The 22,746-nt window shown below is 38.0% G+C and overlaps 1 protein-coding gene across 4 annotated transcripts in view; it reads left to right on the top strand.

Moving 5' to 3' along the window:
• The window catches only part of Strbp (spermatid perinuclear RNA binding protein), a 147,086-nt gene that overhangs the window by 102,585 nt on the left and 21,755 nt on the right, over positions 1–22,746 (top strand). For all 4 annotated transcript variants that reach the window (XM_057755698.1, XM_057755695.1, XM_057755697.1 and 1 more), the window contains exons 11-15: positions 3,768–3,860; positions 4,888–5,087; positions 12,542–12,700; positions 21,698–21,832; positions 22,250–22,390. In XM_057755698.1, coding sequence (XP_057611681.1) covers positions 3,768–3,860; positions 4,888–5,087; positions 12,542–12,700; positions 21,698–21,832; positions 22,250–22,390 — 728 coding nt within the window. The remainder of the gene's footprint in view (positions 1–3,767; positions 3,861–4,887; positions 5,088–12,541; positions 12,701–21,697; positions 21,833–22,249; positions 22,391–22,746) is intronic.

The following is a 22,746-nucleotide window of genomic DNA, read 5'->3' on the forward strand; positions in this document are numbered from 1 at the left end:
AGTCCTGACTTGTAGACGGTATTTTCTAGATTTTTTTTCTGACTTTCCCACCTGGATATTCTTTCTTCAGTAATTTAATTTGCCTTAAACTTTGTAGAAATTGAGCTGCACTAATTTAATCTTTTGTGGCTTTAATCTTTTTTGTCCAGTATTATTTGCAATTAATTCTAGGTGTTTTACTAGTTTGTTATCTTGATAGCCCACAGTATTCATTTATGCACGTGTCACAATTTATTCATCTGACTTTTGAAAGGTTTTTAGGCTCTTTATTATTTTCAGCCACCTACAAAATTTGAGTACTTTCATGCATGTGTGTGTCTTGGAATTATTACAGGCAGAAAATGTGGACCTAGAAATATGTCCAGTATACCAGTTTACCCTTTTTCTAACAGAGTAGGACAGTTCCTATTGTCCTGTGTTCCCTTCCTTTGGTATTACCGGACACGTGTGTGACATGAAATGCTGCGTTTCAATTGAGTGTCACATGATCATTTTCTCTTGGTTCTTCTAGCCGTAGTGCCAGCTTTTGATTTCTCTGTTTGTTCTTTGTGTTTCTGAACTCTGAATACTAAAAATGTTCTTAATCCTAAGCCTTTTGTTTTTATTTATACTGATTTCATTTAGCCTTTGTCTTGAAATTTCTTATTTTTACCAAAAAGAAGGCCCTAACTTTATATATTTCCATTTGGTACTTGTTGTCCAGTCCCCAGTGCGTCTTCATTTATCACATAAATGTCTAGTTGAATAACACCTTAGACCTAAGATTTTTAAATTCTAAACTTAAAAAAAATTATTTTTATTTCATGTACATGAGTTTCTGCATGAATGTCTGTGCACCATGAGTGTGCCTGGTGCCTGATGAGGTTCAAAGAGGGCATCAGATATCCGGAAACTGGAGTTACAGATGGTTGTGAGCTGCCCATGTAGATGCTGGGAATCAAATCCAGCAAGGTCCTCTAAAGGGCAGCCATTATTCTTAAGCTGCTCATCCATTGCTTCAACCCCTAAAATATAAAATGTTCTCCTCTGAGTCTGCTTTTATTTTTCCCTGGCACCGGACATTTCCCATCTGTATTTAGGCCAAAATCTGATGACTCAGTCTTGAATCATCTTATTGGTTTCTGAGAACTTCTTACAGTACCCACTACTTTTATTGGTGGTCAGGGTCTTGCCTGCATGTTTTGAAGTTCTTAATGTCTGGTCCATTGGAGGTAAGGATTCACACAGTCTAGCAGAAGGAGCAAGATAACTTAATTTGGAATAAAGCAGCAGTGCTGATTTGAGGGATACACTGTCAAAACTGACACAAGGACCCCAGTTATTGTTTGGGACTTCTTTTTATGAGGTGAAGAAAAAGAGTTTCTTATAAATGTGTGTAGTACTGTATTTTCTTTGATAGATTAGGTCATGCTTTTTTTCCTACTGTGTATTTCCCTTCCCATAATGAATCTGCGTTTAATCATATGCACACCTACTTAAGTATAGCATAAGATTGCAATGGGGTTGATTCACCCTAAAAGTTTACCAGAAAACAAGAAGACACAATTTTATCTTACTTGGCACCCAAACCTGTTCAGGCTAAATATTCTCTTCTTTTGTTTACACTTGTACGTATTGGGAATACACTTACATAGAAATTGTCTAAATTTGGTTGCTACTAGGGGTCAAGAATTTTCAACTATCATTTAGAGATGGGAGTACACGTTGCTAATGTAGTTTGTGGAGTGAGGGCATTCTAAAATTTCTAAGTGCATTGTGAGTTGCATATGTACACATACTATGTGCAAGTTAAAGTACATTATTAAAATGTGTATGTGTGCATATGTGCGTGGAATCTGACATAACCAAAACCAAATTGGGGTTATAGGTCCTGAAACTCTTGTGTGCCTGCCTCACTGTTATATGGTGTGTTGTAATTAGTCTCCACCATTTGTGACTAAGCTGTTTGAGAATAGGGGTGCTGTTTGTCCCTGTTACATGTTAAATACTTTGCCTGTAAGTAGTAAATTTTGAAAATGGTTATTGAATAGATGTATATATGAGTTTATAATGGCAACAATAAAGTGCTTGTGAAGATAAAGTTGTTACACATAAAGGACTAAGGATCGTGATCTCTTGTCATTACCCGACCATGAAGGTTAAAATGTCTTGCTATGTATAAATGTAAGCCCATGTTTTCCCTGATTCTATGACTAGCCCCAGATATTTGAGTTCTTCTCCAATGACAGGACTAATAAAATAAGCCACAGAATCCTGTCCATATAGCTGGCATACATAAATCTATTTAACCTACTTATACTTTCTAGTCAGTTAGGAAACTGCTTTTAATGTAAAGAATGAGTGGAGCAATGATTGAATAAACATAGTTCCTTTTTAAAAAGCTTTTATCTCTTAAATATTGTATTCTAGAAGACTGATATACTTACAACTATATGCAAACAAAATAATGCTAGGTAGACACTTGTTGGAGAACATCAAGATTGACCTGACTGGAAAATACTGACTCAAGCAATTGCTGAACTGTTTATGCCAAGAGACAATAAATTTTGATAGTGAGAAAATACAGAATTTCACTGTGGGCATGAATATCTTGAGCATAGTTTTCTTAGGAAAAGTCCCGTGAACTCGTTTTTTAGTTGAAGACGGAATTCATTAATGTACTTGAACAGGCTAATGACTTCTTCTCCTTTAAAACTTGGGCCACAAAGCTCCTGTCTTAAGCCTGGGAGTATTGCTGACTGGTTGCTTAATCTAACATTTTTATTAGTACCAGGTTTGTGGTGGTGGGTGTCCCCTTCTGGTATTTTGAAACAAAGTGTCTCTGCCTAGCCCCTGCTGTCCTGGTATTTGCTATGTAGATCAGGCTATCCTTAGATGTAGAGAGATCTGCCTGCCTCTGCCACTGGAATGTTTTTTTTTTGTTTTTGTTTTTGTTTTTGTTTTTTTTTTTTTTTTTTTTTTTTTGGTTTTTCGAGACAGGGTTTCTCTGTGGCTTTGGAGCCTGTCCTGGAATTAGCTCTGTAGACCAGGCTGGTCTCGAACTCACAGAGATCCGCCTGCCTCTGCCTCCCGAGTGCTGGGATTAAAGGCGTGCGCCACCATCGCCCGGCTTGCCACTGGAATGTTAAGATCAAAGGTGTGTGCTACCACCACCCAATACTTGATAATAGTCCATTTCCTCCCCCCCTCCTTTTCTTCCTCTTCTTCTTTCTCTTCCTCCTCTTCCTCTTCCCCCTCCCCCTCCTTTTTTCTTTCCTCTTTCCTCTTTCTTCTTCGATAGGGTTTCTCTGTGTGGCCCTGGCTTTCCTGGAACTTGCTTTGTAGACCACTCTTGACTTCAGATCTACCTTCCTCTGCTTCCCAAAAGATGGCGCCTGCTATATGTCTTCTTATGGAAGAGGGATTCTCTTTCAGGTGTATTTTACAACTCTTAACTGATGTTCATTAGGATTTTGCTTCTCACATAACTTCTCTCAGCATCTTTCCGTAGGAAATTAAGATTTAGCATATGAATTTTAGGAGGACAGAAGCATCCAGACCATAGCATAGACATAGACATGTATATACCTGAATAAATGTAGATTAGGTATTTATAAAAATGATAATAAATGGTTTCAAAAGAACATTGCATATTCTAGATTATAAGTATGGTGTTTTAATTGGTTGTTGAAAAACTTGTGTGATCTTTTTGAGTTTTTTTTTCCCCACTAAAATATTAAAAGGATCCTTGTTTTAACTGACAGTGAAGATCTCAAAATTATTTGTAGGTGTTGGATCTTCAGCTCTAAAGAGGCCATTTGAAGATGGATTAGGGGATGATAAAGATCCCAATAAGAAGATGAAACGAAACTTAAGGAAAAGTATGTAAATCCTTATTCTTATTGTGGGAACTAGAAGGTTTATAACTTTAGAGAAATAAGAAATGAAGAGTTTCATTAACTTGAATTAGAAGTTTAAGAATAGACCTGAGTTGACAAAATTGTTAATAGAAGAACTTTGAGTTTCCAAGTTTCATTGCTTAAGACATCAATGCTGACAAATAGAAATTATTGGGACATTATTTTTACCATCCGATTAGTGTAAGAAATTCAAAGATTACTTTCTCATGGAGTGAATGTGTATTTGTATTTTAAAATTCTCATTTTTGTAAACATGAGATATTTAAAAACATTGTTTATTTATTTTATGTCTATGAATGTTTTGCTTGCATGTATATATTTGTATCATGTGCATGCCTGGTGCCTGCAGAAGTCAGAAGAGGGCATGAAGTACCCTAGTGTAACATGAGGGCCTGCTTGTTGGGGGTTTCTGTCCTCCCAACAGGTCCCACAGCTGGTATATCTCAAAGAAATTACATAGAAATCTATATTAATGATAAACTGATTGGCCCATTAGTTCAGGCTTCTTATTAACCCTTATAACTTATATTAATTAACCCATTATTCTTATCTATGTTAGCCACATGGCTCATTACCTTTTTCAGCGGGGCAGGTCACATCTTTTTTCTTTGGTGTCTGGGCAGGACTGGGGAAGAAATGGGCTTCCTCCTTCCCAGAATTTTCCTGTTCTCATTGACCCGCCTCTACTTCCTGTCTGATTGTCCTGCCTACTTCCTGCCTGGCTACTGGCCAATCAGCATTTATTTAAAACATAATTGACAGAATACAGAACTGTCCCACACCACCCTAGAAATGGAGTTAACAGGTGGCAGTGAACTACCATGTATGTGAATGCTGGGAACTGAACCCATGTCTTTGCAAGAGCAAGTGTTCTTATGTGCTGACCCCTTTCTAGGCCATTACGCGGTTAATGGAAGCTACAGATGTATAGTTTGAAGCAAAATGACTTGCTAATTAATTTCTGTTCTAATTTCTCTTTCTCTCATAGTTCTGGACAGTAAAGCAATAGACCTTATGAATGCACTAATGAGATTAAATCAGATCAGGCCTGGGCTTCAATATAAGCTTTTGTCACAATCTGGCCCGGTCCATGCCCCAGTCTTCACAATGTCTGTAGATGTGGATGGTACAACATATGAAGCCTCAGGACCATCTAAGAAAACAGCAAAACTTCATGTAGCAGTGAAGGTACAGTATTCTTTTACTTGCCAGTACTTCCTTTGTTTTGTTCAGATAAAGAGCTTGTGTGTATAAGACTTTAAGGATAGTAACATAGAAACTTCTCTCATCACATCACATTTGTTGTTGTTGTGACATAATATGTGTTGATTGTATGCAATTTAGAAAATATAGAAAAATATATCACTAGCATATTTCTAAGCCAAATATATTTATACATGGTACACTGTTTTTGGTGATGCTTTGTTCTTGAGAATTTTTTTAAGAGGTATAATAATGAAGATTTTTGGATAATCAATCATGTATGTAGAAAATGCCCAAATAATGAAATATCTCAATAAATAAATCTGATTTATTGTAGACTACTGCCAAAATGTCACAGATCATGTATGTACAATGAAGTCTGATTTTTATTTATTCTGTGATTTAAGAGTATATGGTATAAAATAGAATTAGTCTGTTTTCATGGATATTACATTTGCTAAAGCAGTATGCTATATGCTAAGGTAAGAAGAGTTTATGGAACTTAGTGTGGATAGGAGATATAAATAATGCATATATGGAAAGTGTATGTTATGTTAGTGATTAGAACTATATAGAAAAATAGTAACAAAGTGATAAAGATACCAGACAGTGTATATTCTGCTTTGTTTATAAGTTGGGTGCTTAAGTATGATGAGGATTTGAGTTTAAAATGAGACTGTAAATTGAACCCAAGACTTAAAAGACTTAAAAAAAAAAAAAGAGCTTAATAACTGCTTCCGTTGTTTTCTATTGCTGTGATAAAGATCAGTGTGGGCAGGAGAAGCTTTATTTCAGCTTACACTTTATACACAGTTCATCTTGAAGGGAAGACAGGACAGGAACCTGGAGAGAAGTGAAGCATAAGTAGGCCATGGAGGAAATCTGCTTACTGGTTTGCTCCCTGTGGCTTTCTCAGTTTGCTTTCTTATATATCCCAGGGGTGGCATTGCCTGCAGTGGGCTAGACCCTTTCACATCCATCAGTTAAAAAAAACTTTACAGACTTGCTGACAGTCCAGTCTTACGGGGGCATTTTCTTTTTCTTTCTTTTTTTTTTTTTTTGTTTTTTGTTTTTCAAGACAGGGTTTCTCTGTAGCTTTGAAGCCTGTTCTAGCTCTTTTAGACTAGGCTGGCCTTGAACTCACAGAGATGGTCTTTTTCTAGTGGCATTTTTTAAATTGAGGTTCTCTCTTCCCAGATGACCCAAGCTTGTGTCAAGAAGACAAAACCAAAACAAAATTCACCATCGTAAATGAACTGTACTGCATACCCTGGGAATGAACTGCAAGTTTAAAGCTAAATTCTGTAGCCAGTGAGACAAAAATCTTGTGAAATAAACTATCTGTGACATAAAAACAGTCAGTTGATTTCTGAGAGTCACAGTTGTGTTTGTATAAGGGTCAGGTGGGCATTTCTTCTGGGCAGATCTTTATAAAATAGGAAACCAGTGATCCTTAATGGATTGTCTTCTTTTACTTTATGCTAATAGTCTCATAGCGACTTGTAGTTAATTTTTTTATGTTGTAAATTAGATGCTATTTTTATTTGATGCAGTATAACAATATTATACCATGATGGATTATTTTAACCTAATTTTTGATAAATATGGGGGGAGGGCTTGTATACTTAGAGTTTCTCAGTTTGCTTTCTTATATTCCAAAGGTATATAAGCACACATCTGAGACATCAATTATAATTCTAATGGAATTGGGTGAGAGGAACAAGTTAACATCTGTTGTCTGAGGTTTCTGTCCTGCCTGGTTCCCTCAGTTGTTAAGTCCCAAAAAAATCACACAGAGGTCTCTATTAGTTATAAACTGATTGTCCCATTACCTCAGGCTTCTTATTAACTCTTATAATGTATATTAGCCCATTATTCTTGTCTACATTAGCCACATGGCTCAGTACCTTTTTTCAGCGAGGCAGTCACATCTTGCTTCTTCTGTGGCCCAGCCACAGAAGACTTCGGAGGAATGGGCTTTCCTCATCCCAGAATTCTCCTGTTCTCATTGACCCGCCTCTACTTCCTGTCTGGTTGTCCTGCCTATACTTTCTGCCTGGCTACTGGCCAATTATCGTTTATTTAAAACATAATTGACAGAACACAGAGCATTGTCCCACACCAAATATCCTTCTTAGATGTTTCAGAAGTAGGTGGCTGTCATGCTTTTTCTCTTTCTCTTCTTTTTCTTTTTTGTCTTTGTTGCAGTTCAGGTAGAATGTGCAGTTGAGTAGTAAATCTGGACTTTGTGAAGAGATGAGATTTGCCCATTTTGAGCAGTCACTCAACTAGATTGCTGATCCACTCAGGGAAGATGAAATATCTGAGTAAATTGGCTTTGAAGCTTTGGATGCCCCTCTGTGAATAATTTGTTTGGCTTATGATGGTTATTTAACAATGTTATATGAAGGTGTAGTTAGAAGTAGCCTGTGGTCTGTTCTGTGTCTTCCCATTCTTATACTAGTTTGTGTACTAGGTAGCTATGTTCTGGAGCTTGCTTGCTATATTGAGGTAAAGAGTTCTTTCCAAGGTTTTCAAGTTTTAATGTTAATATTTTTAACGTGTGTGTGTGTGTGTGTGTAGTGGGGAAGAGTCTACATTGTGATGGCATGAGTGTAAATGTGACTGTCAGGACAGCGTGTGGGAGTCTGTTCTCTCTTTCTATCTTATGGGATCCATGGATCGAACTTCAGTTATCAGATCTGGCAGCAAGTACTTGTGTCCTCCATCATGCCAGTACAAGCTTTTTAGGTAGTTTTTATTTTACATCTGGCTTTTTTAAAAGTTGGCTTTTCTTTCTCTTTTTAGTTGTTTGTTATAGTTTAGAATGTATGTTTGTTATAGTTTAGAATGAAACATCCTTAATTCTGAGTTAGAAATAATAGTTGCAGTTTTTACATTTACGTGCAGAAGGGGTGTATTTTTTTCTGAGATTTATTTTTACTTAAATGTACAATTCTAAAATTCAAGGACATTTACCTGTTTGATGTAATCATGGAGTTTGTACTAATTGGGTGGCAAGACCAAAGCTGAATTGATAAAGGGTTATTTTTAGTCTTTATTATTCCACTTATTTCTGTATATGAATACATGTATACATATATATGTATAAGTTAGTACCTGAGAATTCACTTGGGATTTGGCAAGTCACTTGGTTTTGTGTTAAGTTTTGGAAATGGAACTTAAGAATTCTCAAAGGAAATTAGCCCCAAGAACAGTGGATATAAATGTTGTGTATAAATATGTACATAAAGTAGGTCCATGTTAAGTTATTTTTCTGTTAAAGATTGTTCTAATATTAAGTGAAGGTTATTTTTTATCAAGTTATCATAAAATATTTGTTTTGGATGTCTTAGTTTATTGCTTTTCCTATTTGTGACTTTGCCTTATTATCCTATAAGTTCTAGAGATGGAATTGCTAGGCCAAAGTTAATGAATAATTCATTAAAAAATGTATTGAGAATCCTATTATGTATCAGAATACATTGCAAGATTGCCATCCCTGTAGGTGATACAGACATGTACAGATGAGTCAGAGGGAGTGCTGTATTTCTGAAGGTAGATCCTTTGTGACAGGACCACATAGGCTATCTTTCCAGTCGTCTTAGTGGCTCTTGGGGAAAATACCTCATCAGAGAGGTCACTCCAGAGTCAAAGTGCAATAAATCAAGCAGAAATCTGTCATGCCACATTAGTGTGACTTAGCCTACCCAGTTGCAGCTTCCCTCTCTTCTTGCAGTTTTTTCCTGAAAGCCCTTAACAGAGGGTTCTTTCTTTCTTTCTTTCTTTCTTTCTTTCTTTCTTTCTTTCTTTCTTTCTTTCTTTCTTTCTTTCTTCCTTCCTTCCTTCCTTCCTTCCTTCCTTCCTTCCTTCCTTCCTTCCTTCCTTCCTTTCTTTCTTTCTTTCTTTCTTTCTTTCTCTTTCTTTTCTTTTTTGCTCTACATTTTTCTCTGCTCCCCTCCCCTTCACCCCTTTCTCAAGGTCTTCATGCTCTCAATTTACTCAGGAGTTCTTGTCTTTTTCTACTTCCCATGTAGATTATATCTCAGTATGTCTCTCTTAGGGTCCTCATTATTGTCTAAATTCTCTGGGATTGTGGTTTATAGGCTGGTTTTCTTTGCTTTCTGTTTAAAAACCACATATGAGTGAGTACATGTGATAATTGTCTTTCTGGGTTTGGGTTACCTCACTCAAGATGATGTTTTCTAGCTCCATCCATTTCCCTGCAAAATTCAAGATGTCATTATTTTTTTCTGTTGTGTGGTACCCCAGTGTGTAAATGTACTACATTTTTTTTTATCCATTATTCGATGGAGGGACATTTAGGTTTTCTCCAGGTTCTGGCTGTGACAAACAATGCTGGTATGAACATAGTTGAGCACATGTCCTTGTGGCACGATTGAGCATCCTTTGGATATATACCGGAAGTGGTATTACTGAGTGCTTGAGGAAGGTTGTTTCCTAATTTTCTGAGAAATCGCCATACAGATCTCCAAAGGGGCTGTACCAGTTTGCATTCCTTCCAGCAATGCAGGAGTGTTCCTTTACCCTACAACCTCTCCAGCATAAGTTGTCATCAGTGTTTATGATTTTGGCCATTGTTGTAGATGTAAGATGGACTGTCAGAGTTGTTTTGATTTGCATTTCTCTGATGACTAAGGATGTTGAGCATTTCCTTAAGTGTCTTTTCAGCCATTTTAGATTCCACTGTTGAGGTCTGTACTCAATTTTTTTTTTTTATTGGATGATTTGTTCTTTTGATGACCAATGTCTTGAGTTCTTTGTATATTTTGGAGATCAGACCTCTCTGTCTAATGTGGGGTTAAATGAAGATCTTTTCCCATTCTGTAGGCTGTCGTTTTGTCTTATTGACTGTGTAAGAAACTTGAAGTTTCAGCCGGGCGGTGATGGTGCATGCCTTTAATCCCAGCACTCGGAGGCAGAGGCAGGCGGATCTCTGTGAGTTCGAGACCAGCCTGGTCTACAAGAGCTAGTTCCAGGACAGGCTCCAAAACTACAGAGAAACCCTGTCTCGAAAAACCAAAAAAAAAAAAAAAAAAAAAAGAAACTTGAAGTTTCATACTAGTCTTATCCCTTGTCTGCCAAGGGATTCCACCCTGATGTGAGCAGACACGCAGGCATACAGATACACACTGAATCAAGGACTTCATGTATGCCAGGCAAGAATTCCATTTTGGAGCTATGTTTCTACCTTTTATTAGCTATTTTAAAGATTTATTTATTTTTATATGTGTATAAGCGTTTTGCCTTCTCTTGTGTATGTGTGCTGTGTCCACAGTAGTCAGAAAAAAGTGCTGGGTGCCTTGGAATTGGAGTTACAGGTGGTTGTGAACCACCACATGGGTGATGGGAACTTAACCTAGGTCCGCTTCAAGATCAACCATTGCTGGTCTCTCCAGCCTCTGTTATTAAAAGTAGTTATTAGGTATCTATTTATCTTGAAAGCGGATATTGTATCTCTCAAGAGATAATACACCACTTTTATAAATTGTGACTTTTCTTGTGTTAACAAATAAATGACTTAAGACAAGTGAGAAGAGCAAAGGAAGAAGTGGTATTCAATAATTATCATTGAGATTTCTCTATTAAATTGAGAAACCTTCTCTCCCCTGCTGTGATGCTGAGATTTAAACTTAGGCCAGTACCTGAATTCCAGGCCACATCCCTCTGTGCCTTTGTAATAGAAGAGACAAGCCCCATTGTTGGTGATGCTTGATTTTGACCTGTGGTAGGCATTATTAATTTTAGTTTTATACCCGTATCTCTTGTCCAGGGTGAGATTATTCAGGGGGAGAGCATTATTTTCAGAACTCACCGGGGCAGGTGTTTTCTTTATGAAATATTGATGTACTAGCCAAGTGATGTTAGTGTACTTAGTGTAAAGTACTGTCTGAGTACTTTTAGAACTTAAGATGTTAAAAGGGGTTCTTGGCTTTATGGCTTAGTAAATTTAAGGAATTTATTTATGATGAGAATGCCAGATTCTCCGTATGAATTGGATGAGTTAATTTCTAATTCCCTTTGCACAGAGTTCAACTTAAGCCCCTTCTTTTGTTTTGTGGGTATTACTGTTTTGTTTATATTGGTAAAATCTTTTATATAGCTGTCATTTTCTACGAAGACTTTTTTTTAAAAATTTGACCACTTGACCATTTTGACCATTTTGAGTCACCTTTTTTTTTTAAGGTTTATTTATTTATTATGTATACAACATTCCTTCTGTGTATGCTTGCATGCCAGAAAAGGGCACCAGATCTCATTATAGATGGCTGTGAGCCACCAAGTGGTTGCTGGGAATTGAACTCAGGACCTCTGGAAGAGCAGTCAGTTCTCTTAACCTCTGAGCCATATCTCCAGCCCCTTGAGTCACCTTTTAATTACAATAGGTAAAATGGAGAAATATGACTTTGCTTATATACTCCAGCAACTAAAAACTGATTGTTTAGATCCTTACTCCTATATCCATGGGCATATTGTTCTAATTAAAGGCTGAGAGAATGAGAATAGCTCAGTGTTGAGCAAGCACACGTCCTGGCAAGACCTTGAGTTTGATCCTTATCACTCTCTTTTACTTAAAAATAAAGTTAAAAAAAAAGTTTAGTCAGTAACTCATTAATCTACTTTGGAAGAGACTTAAGATACTAGTGAATTCATTGTCTTGTTTACTGTAAAAACAGTGTAATCTGGAAGGAGTGGTCAAAGATGACATACATGTGCTCGCTCATACCTGCTTGCACAAAAGCCCTCACAGGCAATATTACAAAAGGTTTGTAGCTATGAAGCCTTGAGAGAGACACATAAGAAACAAATCTGGAAATTGTGGCTCTATTGGCAAACCAATTTGAAGGTAAAACACAAAGTGAAACCAACCAAATACAAACAGAACAAAGCAACAACGAAAACAACTTTGGATTCTGTCCCTTGGCCAATTTCTCAATGGTTGTCACAGAATTTAAAGGTCAGCTGATCCATTCTTCTACTTTATAGATGGAGAGATTGAAGACCAGAGGAGAGTGATAAGACTAGGCTTTAACGTCTTTTTTTCTTTCTAGTTTCATTTCCTTTTTTGGGTGCTATTTGAATGTCATCTCCCCCCTCCATTGGTTGAGCTTGACAGTGCTGTATGTTATCTTTATCATTCACCTCCAAATTAAATGAACTAGCAGTAATTTTAGACTTGCATTTTTGAAGTCTTTGAGCTAGGTACTCTGAGGAAGCTTTCCCATTCTCATGCAGTGATACCCTGGTACATGGAATGGACTGAACTGACGATTCACGGGTGTAGTACAATCTTGTTCTTCACAGGTGTTTCTGAAAACTAAATGTTACAGATTCTGAAACCTTTTTATCTCAGAATTTCAGCTGTCATTTTTGATCTTTAGTAACTGAATAAACATGTTTTAATGGGATTTGTACAGGTTTTACAGGCAATGGGATACCCAACAGGTTTTGATGCAGATATTGAATGTATGAGCTCCGATGAAAAATCAGATAATGAAAGCAAAAATGAAACAGTATCTTCAAATTCAAGCAATAATACTGGAAATTCTACAACTGAGACCTCCAGTACCTTAGAGGTAAACTTGTGTTCTTTTCTTCTGTAGAATATAGTGTGAGTGCTGTGGAAATCTTAGAGATGTGGAAAAGAGTAAGTGTCTCAAAGAGGCATATATTACTAATAGTTTGAGTGGTACTGAGCATCAAAACCTAGACTTTGTGGATACTAGGCAAGCACTCTACCACTGAGCCACAGCTGTAGCTCTCTGCTTGATTATTATGCTTTGTTTTTTTCCCCCCTTTGGTTTTTTGAAACGGGTTTTCTGTAGCTTTGAAGCCTGTCCTGGAACTAGTTCTTATAGTTTGAGGCTGACCTCAAACTCACAGAGATCCACCTGCCTCTGCCTCCCAAGTGCTGGGATTAAAGGTGTCTGCCACCATCGCCTGGGCTGTTTTGTTTGTTTTTGAAACTGGGCTTCTAGTAGTCCAGCCTGGCTGTATAGTTGATGTTGACATTGAACTCCTGTTTCTGCTTTCCAAGTACTCGGATTACAGGAGTATTGTCACAACATTTGGTTCTGTTTCTGGTTCCTAACTGTTCCCTCAGGGGAGTGGGTGAAAAGGCGCAGTGTCAACAACATAGACAGCTAGAGTTAGGTAAATGACAAACAGCAGACTCATTTATTCAGCAATGGGGAGAGCCTTGTATACCTTCCTCCTAGCACTCAAGCTGAGGTCTGATCTGTCAACGAGTGGTCACCTCTCATTTTTAGGCATAATCAGGACCTCTGACAGCACCTGTTGCTAGGCCTTCAGGCAGACTCCAGGTTGACTCACCTCTTCCTATAGGCCTTATCTTCCTACATGGCTCTTTACCTTAATTTTGCCCAGAGATATTTCGGAATATATGTATGATGACAACCATATTTTCAAATAGTTGTACATCTTGATCTTCTTTTATTGACCTCCTAAAAAGAATATCAACATACCTATAAGAAAATAAAAAACTACATGCTAATTTAAGAAGCCTACTAAACATGGAAGATACTTCTAGAATGTCATAATTATAATATATCAAGACTATCGGTACTAACTGAAGGACAAAACCTAAAAAATCTAGTGGAGGAAACAGAATTTTTTGAAGTGTGTGCTAAGCGGGGCACATGAGGATAAGTTCACCATTTAATTTGTACAGCTTTACAGGAGGGTATAGACTGCCCACTGCGTATTTAAGAATCAGAGTCAGTCCTAGACTATGCACTAGTGATCCCAGATAATAGAATGGGATGAATCTAAGTACTGAGTATGTGTAGTACATTGAGAGGAACCCATGTTGGTTGCATTCCTTCTGAAGAACTGGCTTTGGAATAATAGCAGAAACTCACATTTATTTTACTTTTTTGAAGAAAGGTGTTTATTTGGGGTGAGGAAACACACATAGCAGACATGGAGTGTACAGAGAAAAAGACTCTGCAAAGCAGAGGGAGGACTCACAAAGCTGAGAAACCCAGTTTCTTCTCTAGGGTTTTTTAAAAGGTCCTGAAGATCTTCCTTCCCTAATTTAGGGTCAGTCAGTTTGAAGAAAGACAGGATGGTTGATTGTCCCAGAACTGTTGTGTGACATGTCCTGAGCAGCCTTGAACTTGAGCCTATCCATCATAGGGGAACTGCTGGTGGAAGATAAAAGCCTTGCTTTTATTTTAAGCTGCCAGGCTTTTGTTTCAAGTCTGGAGGGTTAGGAAGAAGCTGGCCATCTTAGAAATTTGTTACCTTTCTTGCCCTATCACGACCCCTCTCCCTATATCACTCCTAATGGGAGTATGTATAACTCCTGGTTTCTTATCACTCTTCCTCAGAGATCACCCTAACAGGTGTTAGGAGGTTTAAGGGTGACAGTTCCTCTTAGGTTCTTAGAGCTGACAATGTGGGCAATAGTCACAGTGCCTCAAAGAGTGAATCATCTAAGGGGCCATGATAAAATTTAACTGAGGGCAATGATCTGGAGCATAAGAAAGTATTTGGTGATGGTATGTATCTTAGGAGCTTGTCGTGTGAGGTAGCATCTGGATGAGTTAGTTGGTGGTCCTCAAAAGAAATCCCAAGTTAGGTCTTAAAATAATACCAACTTCAGAAGTCAGAGATGAGCCCCCAAAGTGATACCATTTAGGAGTTTTGATGGAGTTTATTTTCTCTGCCAGTTAAAGGATAAAGGGTAGGAAACATCAGGAGACAAGCAATAACAGCAAAGAAATCTCAAGACCTAATGATAGAATGGCAATTGAAGGAAGAAAGCATTTTATTGAGGATGGGAAACACAAATAGGCAGAAAAAAAGACCTTCTGTATATCAGACAGAAAAAATTGGAAAGCCAAAATAATCCCTACATTAAAAAGTAAAACAAGGACTGAGCCAGCGACCTACACCACACCAGTGCAGGTCTGAGGCAGCAAACTTCAAAAGAGCAGGATTATGGCAGCTACCTAGGCCAGAACAGCCTGAGACAGCAAGCTCCAGGAGAGTGGAATGGATCCAGACCAGGGACATTTGCGGAGGCAGGACTGAGCCAGAGACATGGGCCAGGGCATACTTGAGACCGTGAACTCCACAGGAGCAGGTACAGGGGAGCAACTGCATAGGGAGTAGGCCAGAAACAGAGACCACTGAGGGTCCGGGCGTGAATCTGGCACCATTGAGGGAGTAGACCTGCGTCAAGACCCCTGAAGAACTAGGCCTGAGCTAGGACCTCTGTGTGTCCGGGCGTCTGTCTGGGAGTAGGCAGGAACCAGAAACCTCTGCGGGTCTGGGCGTGAGTCTGGAAGCTCTGGGGCAGTAGGCCTGAGCCAGGTCCTCTACAGGTCTGAGCGTACCTGAGTCTGGGAACTCTGAGGGAGTAGATCAGAGCCAGAGACATTTACAGGACCAACTCCAAGCCAGGGACTTCTGAAGGAGCAGATCCAGACCAGGGACATTTAGAGAAACAGGATTGAGCCAACAACCTAGGCTAGAGCAGGCCTGAGAAAGCAGACTCCACAGGAACAGCTAAGCCCAGAGTGTTGAGTGACCTCCAGGAACATGGAGTGACCAATGGGGTAACTAGAATTGTGGCACTGACTGTACCATGAGGAACAACCATAGGAGTCTTGGATTTACTGGCACCTACAAGATAATAATCACCAGAATCACAGACAGCCCCAAGCACAAAAATTAGAGGAAAAGATGAGTAGACAAGGTAAAAACACATGCAATACCACAAAGAGCAACATGACACCAGTAAAATCTAGAGACCATACAACAGCAAGGCTTGAACAACCAATAATAGATAAAGCAAAAGAAAATGACCTAAAAAATAACTTCAGGAAACTCTTAAAGAGGAAATTCCCTTAAAGAAATGGAGGAAAAGACAAACAAAATATTGGAAGACATCAGCAAATCCCTTAAAACCAAAAAAAAAAAATCATTAAACATATGAAAGAAACTATTCAAGACTTGTAAACTGAAATAGGACAATAAAGTAATCACAAGCCAAGGGAATTATAGAAACAGAAATCATGAGAAAATGATCAGGAACCACAAACGTAAGCATAAACAGCAGAATACAAGAGATGAAAGAGAAAATCTCAAGTGCTGAAGATACAATAGAGGAAATAGACTCATCAATCAAAGAAAACATTAAATCTAACAAAAGCTTAACCCAAAATATCAGGAAATATGGGACACCATGAAAAGACTAAACCTGAGAATAATAGGTATAGAAGAAGGAGAAGTTCAACTCAGAAGTACAGAAAATATATTTAACAAAATCATAGAAGAAAACTTTCTTAACCTAAAGAAAGATATGCCTATGAAGATTAAACAGTGCTCACCTGAATCATCAATGGGTAGAGAAAGAAATAAAAGGAGAAATTAAACACTTCCTAAAATTCAATGAAAATGACAACATACCAAAATTTATGGGACACAATGAAAACAGTATGAGGAAAGTTCATAGCACTAAACGACTACATAAAGAAGCTGGAAAAAAAATTCCACACTAATGAATTAACAGAACATTTGAAAACTTTAGGACAAAAGGAAGCAAACTCACCTAAGAGAACTAGACAGCAGGAAATAATCAAATTGAGAGCTGAAATCAACAAAATAGAAACAAAGAAGACAATACAAAGAATCAATGAGACAAAGAGTTGGTTCTTTGAGAAAAATCAACAAAATAGACAAACCTTTATCCAAACTAACCAAACGGCAGAGAGAGAATATCCAAATTAACAAAATCAGAAATAAAAAGTGGGACATAACAGACATGGAGGAAATACTGAGTATCATCATGTCATATTTCTAAAAGTTGTACTCCACAAAATAGGAACGCTTAAAGGAATGGACAACTTTCTGGATAAATATCACTTACCAAAATTAAATCAAGACCAGATAAGCAAATTAAACAGACCTACAACTGCTGAAGAAATAGAAACAGTCATCAAAAGTCTCCCAACCAAAAAAGCTCAGGACCAGATGGTTTCAGCTCAGAATTCTACAAGATTTTCAAAGAAGGACTAATACCAATACTCCTCAAATTGTTCCACACAATAGAAACAGAAGGAACATTGCCAAACTCTTATGAAGCTACAATTACCCTGATACCCAAACCACAGAAAGATATTAACTAAGAAAGAGAATTACAGACCAATCTCACTCATGAACATTGATGCAAAAACACTAAATATTGGCAAATCAAATCCAAGAACACACCAGAACCATCATCCACCATGATCAAGTCGGCTTCATCCCAAGATGCAGGGATGGTTCAACATACAAAAAAAATCTGTCAACATAATCCACCATATAAACTAACTGAAAAATAAAAACCACGCGGTCATCTCATTAGATGCCAAAAAAGCTTTCCACAAAGTACAACATCCCTTCATGATAAAGGTCTTGGGGAGAGCAGGGATACAACGAACATACTTAAACAAAATAAAGGCAGTATACAGCAAGCCAACAGCCAACATCAAATTAAATGGAGAGAAACTCCCAGCGATCCCACTGAAATCAGGAATAAGACAAGGTTGTCCACTCTCTCCATATTTATTCAATATAGTTCTTGATGTCCTAGCTAGAGCATTAAGATAAGAAAAGGAGATCAAGAGGATATATATCGGGAAAGAAGTCAAACTCTCACTGTTTACTGATGATATGAATGTTTACATAAGTGACCCAAAAATTCTACCAAGGATCTTCTACAACTCAGAAACACTTTCAGTAATGTAGCAGGAAACAAGATTAACTCAAAAAAATCAGTAGCCCTCCTGTTGTACACAGATGATAAAAGTACTGAGGAAGAAATCAGAGAATCTACCCCCTTCACAATAGGCAGAAATAGCATAAAATATCTCAGAGTAACTCTAACCAAACAAGTGGAAGACTTGTATGGCAAGAACTTTAAATCTTTGAAGAAAGAAATTGAAGAAGACACCAGAAAGTGGAAAGATCTCCCATGTTCTTGGGTAGGTAGAATTAACATAGTAAAAATGGCAATCTTACCAAAAGCAACCTACAGATTCAATGCAATGCCCAGCAAAATCCCAGCAAAATTCTTCACAGACCTCGAAAGAACTCAACTTCATATGCAAATGCAAAAAACCCAGGATAGACCAAACAATCTTGTACAATAAAAGAACTTCTGGAGGCATCACAATCCCTGACTTCAAACTCTACTCCAGAGCTACAGTACTGAAAACAGCCTGGTATTGGCATAAAAGCTGACAGGAAGACCAACAGAACTAAATTGAACACCCAGATATTAATCCACACACCTTCAAACACCTGATTTTTGACAAAGAACAAAAAAAATATCAAATGGAAAAAAAAAGGCATATTTAACAAGTGGTGCTGGCATGACTGGATATCAACATGTAGAAGAATGAAAATAGACCCATATCTATCACCATACAAAACTCAAGTCCAAATGGATCAAAGACCTCAACATAAAGCCAGACACATTCAACCTCATAGAAGAGAAAGTGGGAATTATACTCGAACACATTGGCACAGGAGACCACTTCCTAAGTATAACCCCAGTAGCACAGATACTTAGAGAAACAATTAATAAATGGGACCTCCTGAAACTGAAAAGTTTCTGTAAAGCAAAGGACACTGTCAATAAGACAAAACAACAGCCTACAGAATGGGAAAAGATCTTCACCAACCGCACATTAGACAGATGTCTGATCTCCAAAATATACAAAGAATTCAAGACATTGATCATCAAAAGAACAAATCATGCAATAAAAAAACTGAGTACAGACCTCAACAGTGGAATCTAAAATGGCTTAAAAGACACTTAAGGAAATGCTCAACATCCTTAGTCATCAGAGAAATGCAAATCAATACAACTCTGAGATTCCATCTTAAACCTATAAGAACGTCCAAGATAAAAAACACTGATGACAACTTATACTGGAGAGGTTGTGGGGTAAAGGGAACACTTCTGTATTGCTGGTGGGAATGCAAACTGGTACAGCCCCTTTGGAGATCTGTGTGGTGATTTCTCAGAAAAGTAGGAAACAACCTTCCTCAAGCGCCCAGTAATACCACTTTTGGGTATACACCCAAAGGATGCTCAATCGTGCCACAAGGACATGTACTCAACTATGTTCATACCAGCATGGTTTGTCATAGCCAGAACCTGGAAACAGCATATATGCCCCTCGAATTCACCAGGAAAAAAAATAATGACATCTTGAATTTTGCAGGAAAATGAATTGGGGCTAGAAAACATAATTTTGAGTTAGGTAACCCAAACCCAGAAGGACAAATATTACATATACTCACTCATAAGTGATTTTTAAACAGAAAGCAAAGAAAACCAGCCTCAAATTACAATCCTAGAGAATTTAGACAACAATGAGGACCCTAAGAGAGAGACATACATAGATATAATCTACATGGGAAGTAGAAAAAGACAAGAACTCCTGAGTAAATTGGGAGCATGGGGATTTTGCGAGAGAGTTGAAGAGGAGGTGAGAGGCGGGAAGGGGAGCAGAGAAAACTGTAGAGCTCAATAAAAATCAATAAAATTAAATCAGAAAAAAAGTAAAACAACAAAAAATCACAAACAACGTTCCTGTCTCAGTTATAAGAGTAAGTAACTGTTAAGGACTCAAGTCTGTAAATCCCTGTCAGTAATTGCTTAGCTCAATGTGCTGCAACCATTGTGTCCCGAGTCTGAAAATGCACCACTGCAAAAAGCAAAAAGCTAGGTAGGTGCTCCAGATAAATACAATAATGTGAAGTCTCTCTGGAAGGAGTGCTTGTTCCTGGTGCATACACTTAAAACCATGTAAAATTAGAATACTGCAGCAAGAACACTTCTGCAGGAGTGGAGGGAACAGGTATTCTAGGTTGAAAGAAGGTGAACTGCCATGTCCTGGAGTTGCAAGTATACATGTTTGAGCAGTGCCAAGTGGTCTGGTTGGTATGGAGAACACTAGTTTCTCCTAGGTTGCTAAAGAAGATAGGTGGAGAGCATTCAGTCTGAGGATTCATAAGAGACAGGATCTCCCCTTCCTCTGAGCATTGGTAGATAAGAGCTCTCTAGTGAATGGCTGCTCTGCCTCTCTGATCTTTCAATCCATCCATCCAACTCCCTCCCACCCCCACAGGGTTACTCTGTGGCTTGGGAGGCTGTCCTAGCTCTTGTAGACCAGGCTGGCCTCGAACTCACAGAGATCCGCCTGCTGCATGCTGGGATTAAAGGTGTGCGTTACCACTGCCTGGCTTGATAGCTGACTCCAAGTTTTTATTATTAAGATCAATTAGAATTCGTACTACAGTGTGAGCTTCTCTCATAGCAGCTACATGACTTTTGGTAGTGGGTACTATTTCTGCTTTGTGACAGTGAGTGGAGATCTTTTATTTCTTTTTTTAAATTACCTTAATTGATCAAAATTGGGTGATTTGTGTATGTGTGGGTGGGGGGTGAGATTTGTTTGCATAAAAAGTGTTTTGTGGTTTGGAACTATCCTTCTAATAAGAATGTAATATATCCCTACCCCCATATTGCCAAACTACACTGTCCTTTGACTTGCTAATTCTCCCTTTTTCCTTGATAGCTACTCATGATTGGTCTGGCACTGAGCCCTTTAAAACCAAGCAGATGTGCATGTATTTCAAGGAAACTGTCCTTTAAAAGTAATCTTGTGTGGATGGGTGTGTCAGTACAAGGTTGTAATCCCAGCTCTTGGAAAGTGGTAACCAAAGGAATGAGAATATAAAACTTGAGTTCCACTGGGCAGTGGTAGCGTACATCTTTTATCCCAGTGCTTAGGAGGTAGAGGAAGGCAGATCTCTGAGTTTGAGACCAGCCTGGTCTACAGAATAAGTTGCAGGACAGCCAAAAGCTATGCCGAGAATCCCTGTCTCAAAAAACAAAACTACAGCAAAAAGCACTGAGTTCTAGCTTGCTTGGGCTAGAGAATGAGCTCTAAGTGAGGTTTCACCTCAGCAGTGCCAAACAGAAGGTTTCTACAGCAGGTACCTGCTCTGTAACAATTACACTGTACTTTTTGTTACTTTTAAACTTCAAAATCCATAGTTTATAGGCTATTGTTTTTTATATTAGACACTTTCAGATATGTTTAGAGGGACCGAGGGGCGTATAGAAACATTTCTCTCTCACATCCAAAATTGAGAGTTACTTCTTGCATACCTAAAGATGGAAATTGTGAATTTTCAAGGCATTATGCAAATTCCAGTTGTTGTATCTGCTTTGTTAGTTACCTACAGTCTCAGAACTTGCACAGTTCAGTTCAGACCCTGCACTACTGTGGAGTGAGTGGCAAATGTTCCTTGTGTTTTTGAATGGGGGCAATCCTTGGGAGGCAGGCTGTTGAGATGACTACTGTAATTACCGCTTACAGAGTTTCATCACCTTAGATAATGTTTCGCCATAAGGATACAAAGGTGATTCATTTTAGCCCTTATTAATTAGAATTAATAAATTTACTTTTAACATAATTATATTAAAAAGAAATTAGGTGTTTTGAAGTCTTGATTGACCGTCTTATCTTCCCTTTTTCTTTTAGGTAAGAACTCAGGGTCCTATTCTCACAGCAAGTGGCAAAAACCCTGTAATGGAACTCAATGAAAAGAGGAGAGGTCTCAAGTATGAGCTCATCTCGGAGACTGGTGGAAGCCATGACAAGCGCTTTGTAATGGAGGTGTGTACCTAAATACATACCTACCTTATTTTTTATCTCACAGACATATTCTTGAACTGATAGTAAAAAGCATTTTAGACTTCTGTTAGCTTTTATTATTTTAAGAACACTATTTGACTTTCAGTATTTTCTTCCTAAAATTTTTCTTTGTTTAGATTTATTTTACTTTATGTGTACTAATGCTTTGCTTGCATGTAAGTGTGTGTATCATTGCCTGTTGTTGAATCCCCTGAAAATGAAGTTATAGACAGTTGTGAGCCACATGTGAGTGCTGAGAATTGAATGTAGGTCCTCTCCAAGAGCATCAGGTACTCTTAACTGCTGAACTAATTCTCTATCCCTATGATATCTTCAAGTTAAAAAGACACGTACAGAGAGTTTTCTGAGATAACTGTAAAGTGATGTTTTTAATTTCAGGTAGAAGTAGATGGCCAGAAATTTAGAGGTGCAGGTCCAAACAAGAAAGTGGCCAAGGCAAGTGCAGCACTAGCTGCTCTGGAGAAGCTGTTTTCTGGACCCAATGCAGCAAATAATAAGAAAAAGAAGATCATTCCTCAGGTATAAATGAAGCAACCTTTGTAATATTCTCAAGTTAAATATCGTGTTTATTTGCCATTTTAGTGTCTCCTTAAATTTTATTTTTTTTTAAACCCACACTTGGGAAGTAAGGCAGGTAATTAGATTCCTGTTAGTTCTAGGCGGCTTAGTCTATATATTATTTTCCAAACCAACAGGACTACATTTTTATCTGTGTAACTGTGAATGTGTGCCACATGTGTGAGGGTTTCTACAGAGCCCAGAAGAGGGTGTGAGATCCCCTAAAGCTCACTAGAGTTGCAGTTGGTAAAGGCAATTGTGAGCCACTAGAAGTAGATACTGGGAACCAAACACAAAGCAGTTAGAACTTTTAACTA

This window comes from Chionomys nivalis, chromosome 22, assembly GCF_950005125.1.
Source record: "Chionomys nivalis chromosome 22, mChiNiv1.1, whole genome shotgun sequence".
NCBI classification, from domain to species: domain Eukaryota; kingdom Metazoa; phylum Chordata; class Mammalia; order Rodentia; family Cricetidae; genus Chionomys; species Chionomys nivalis.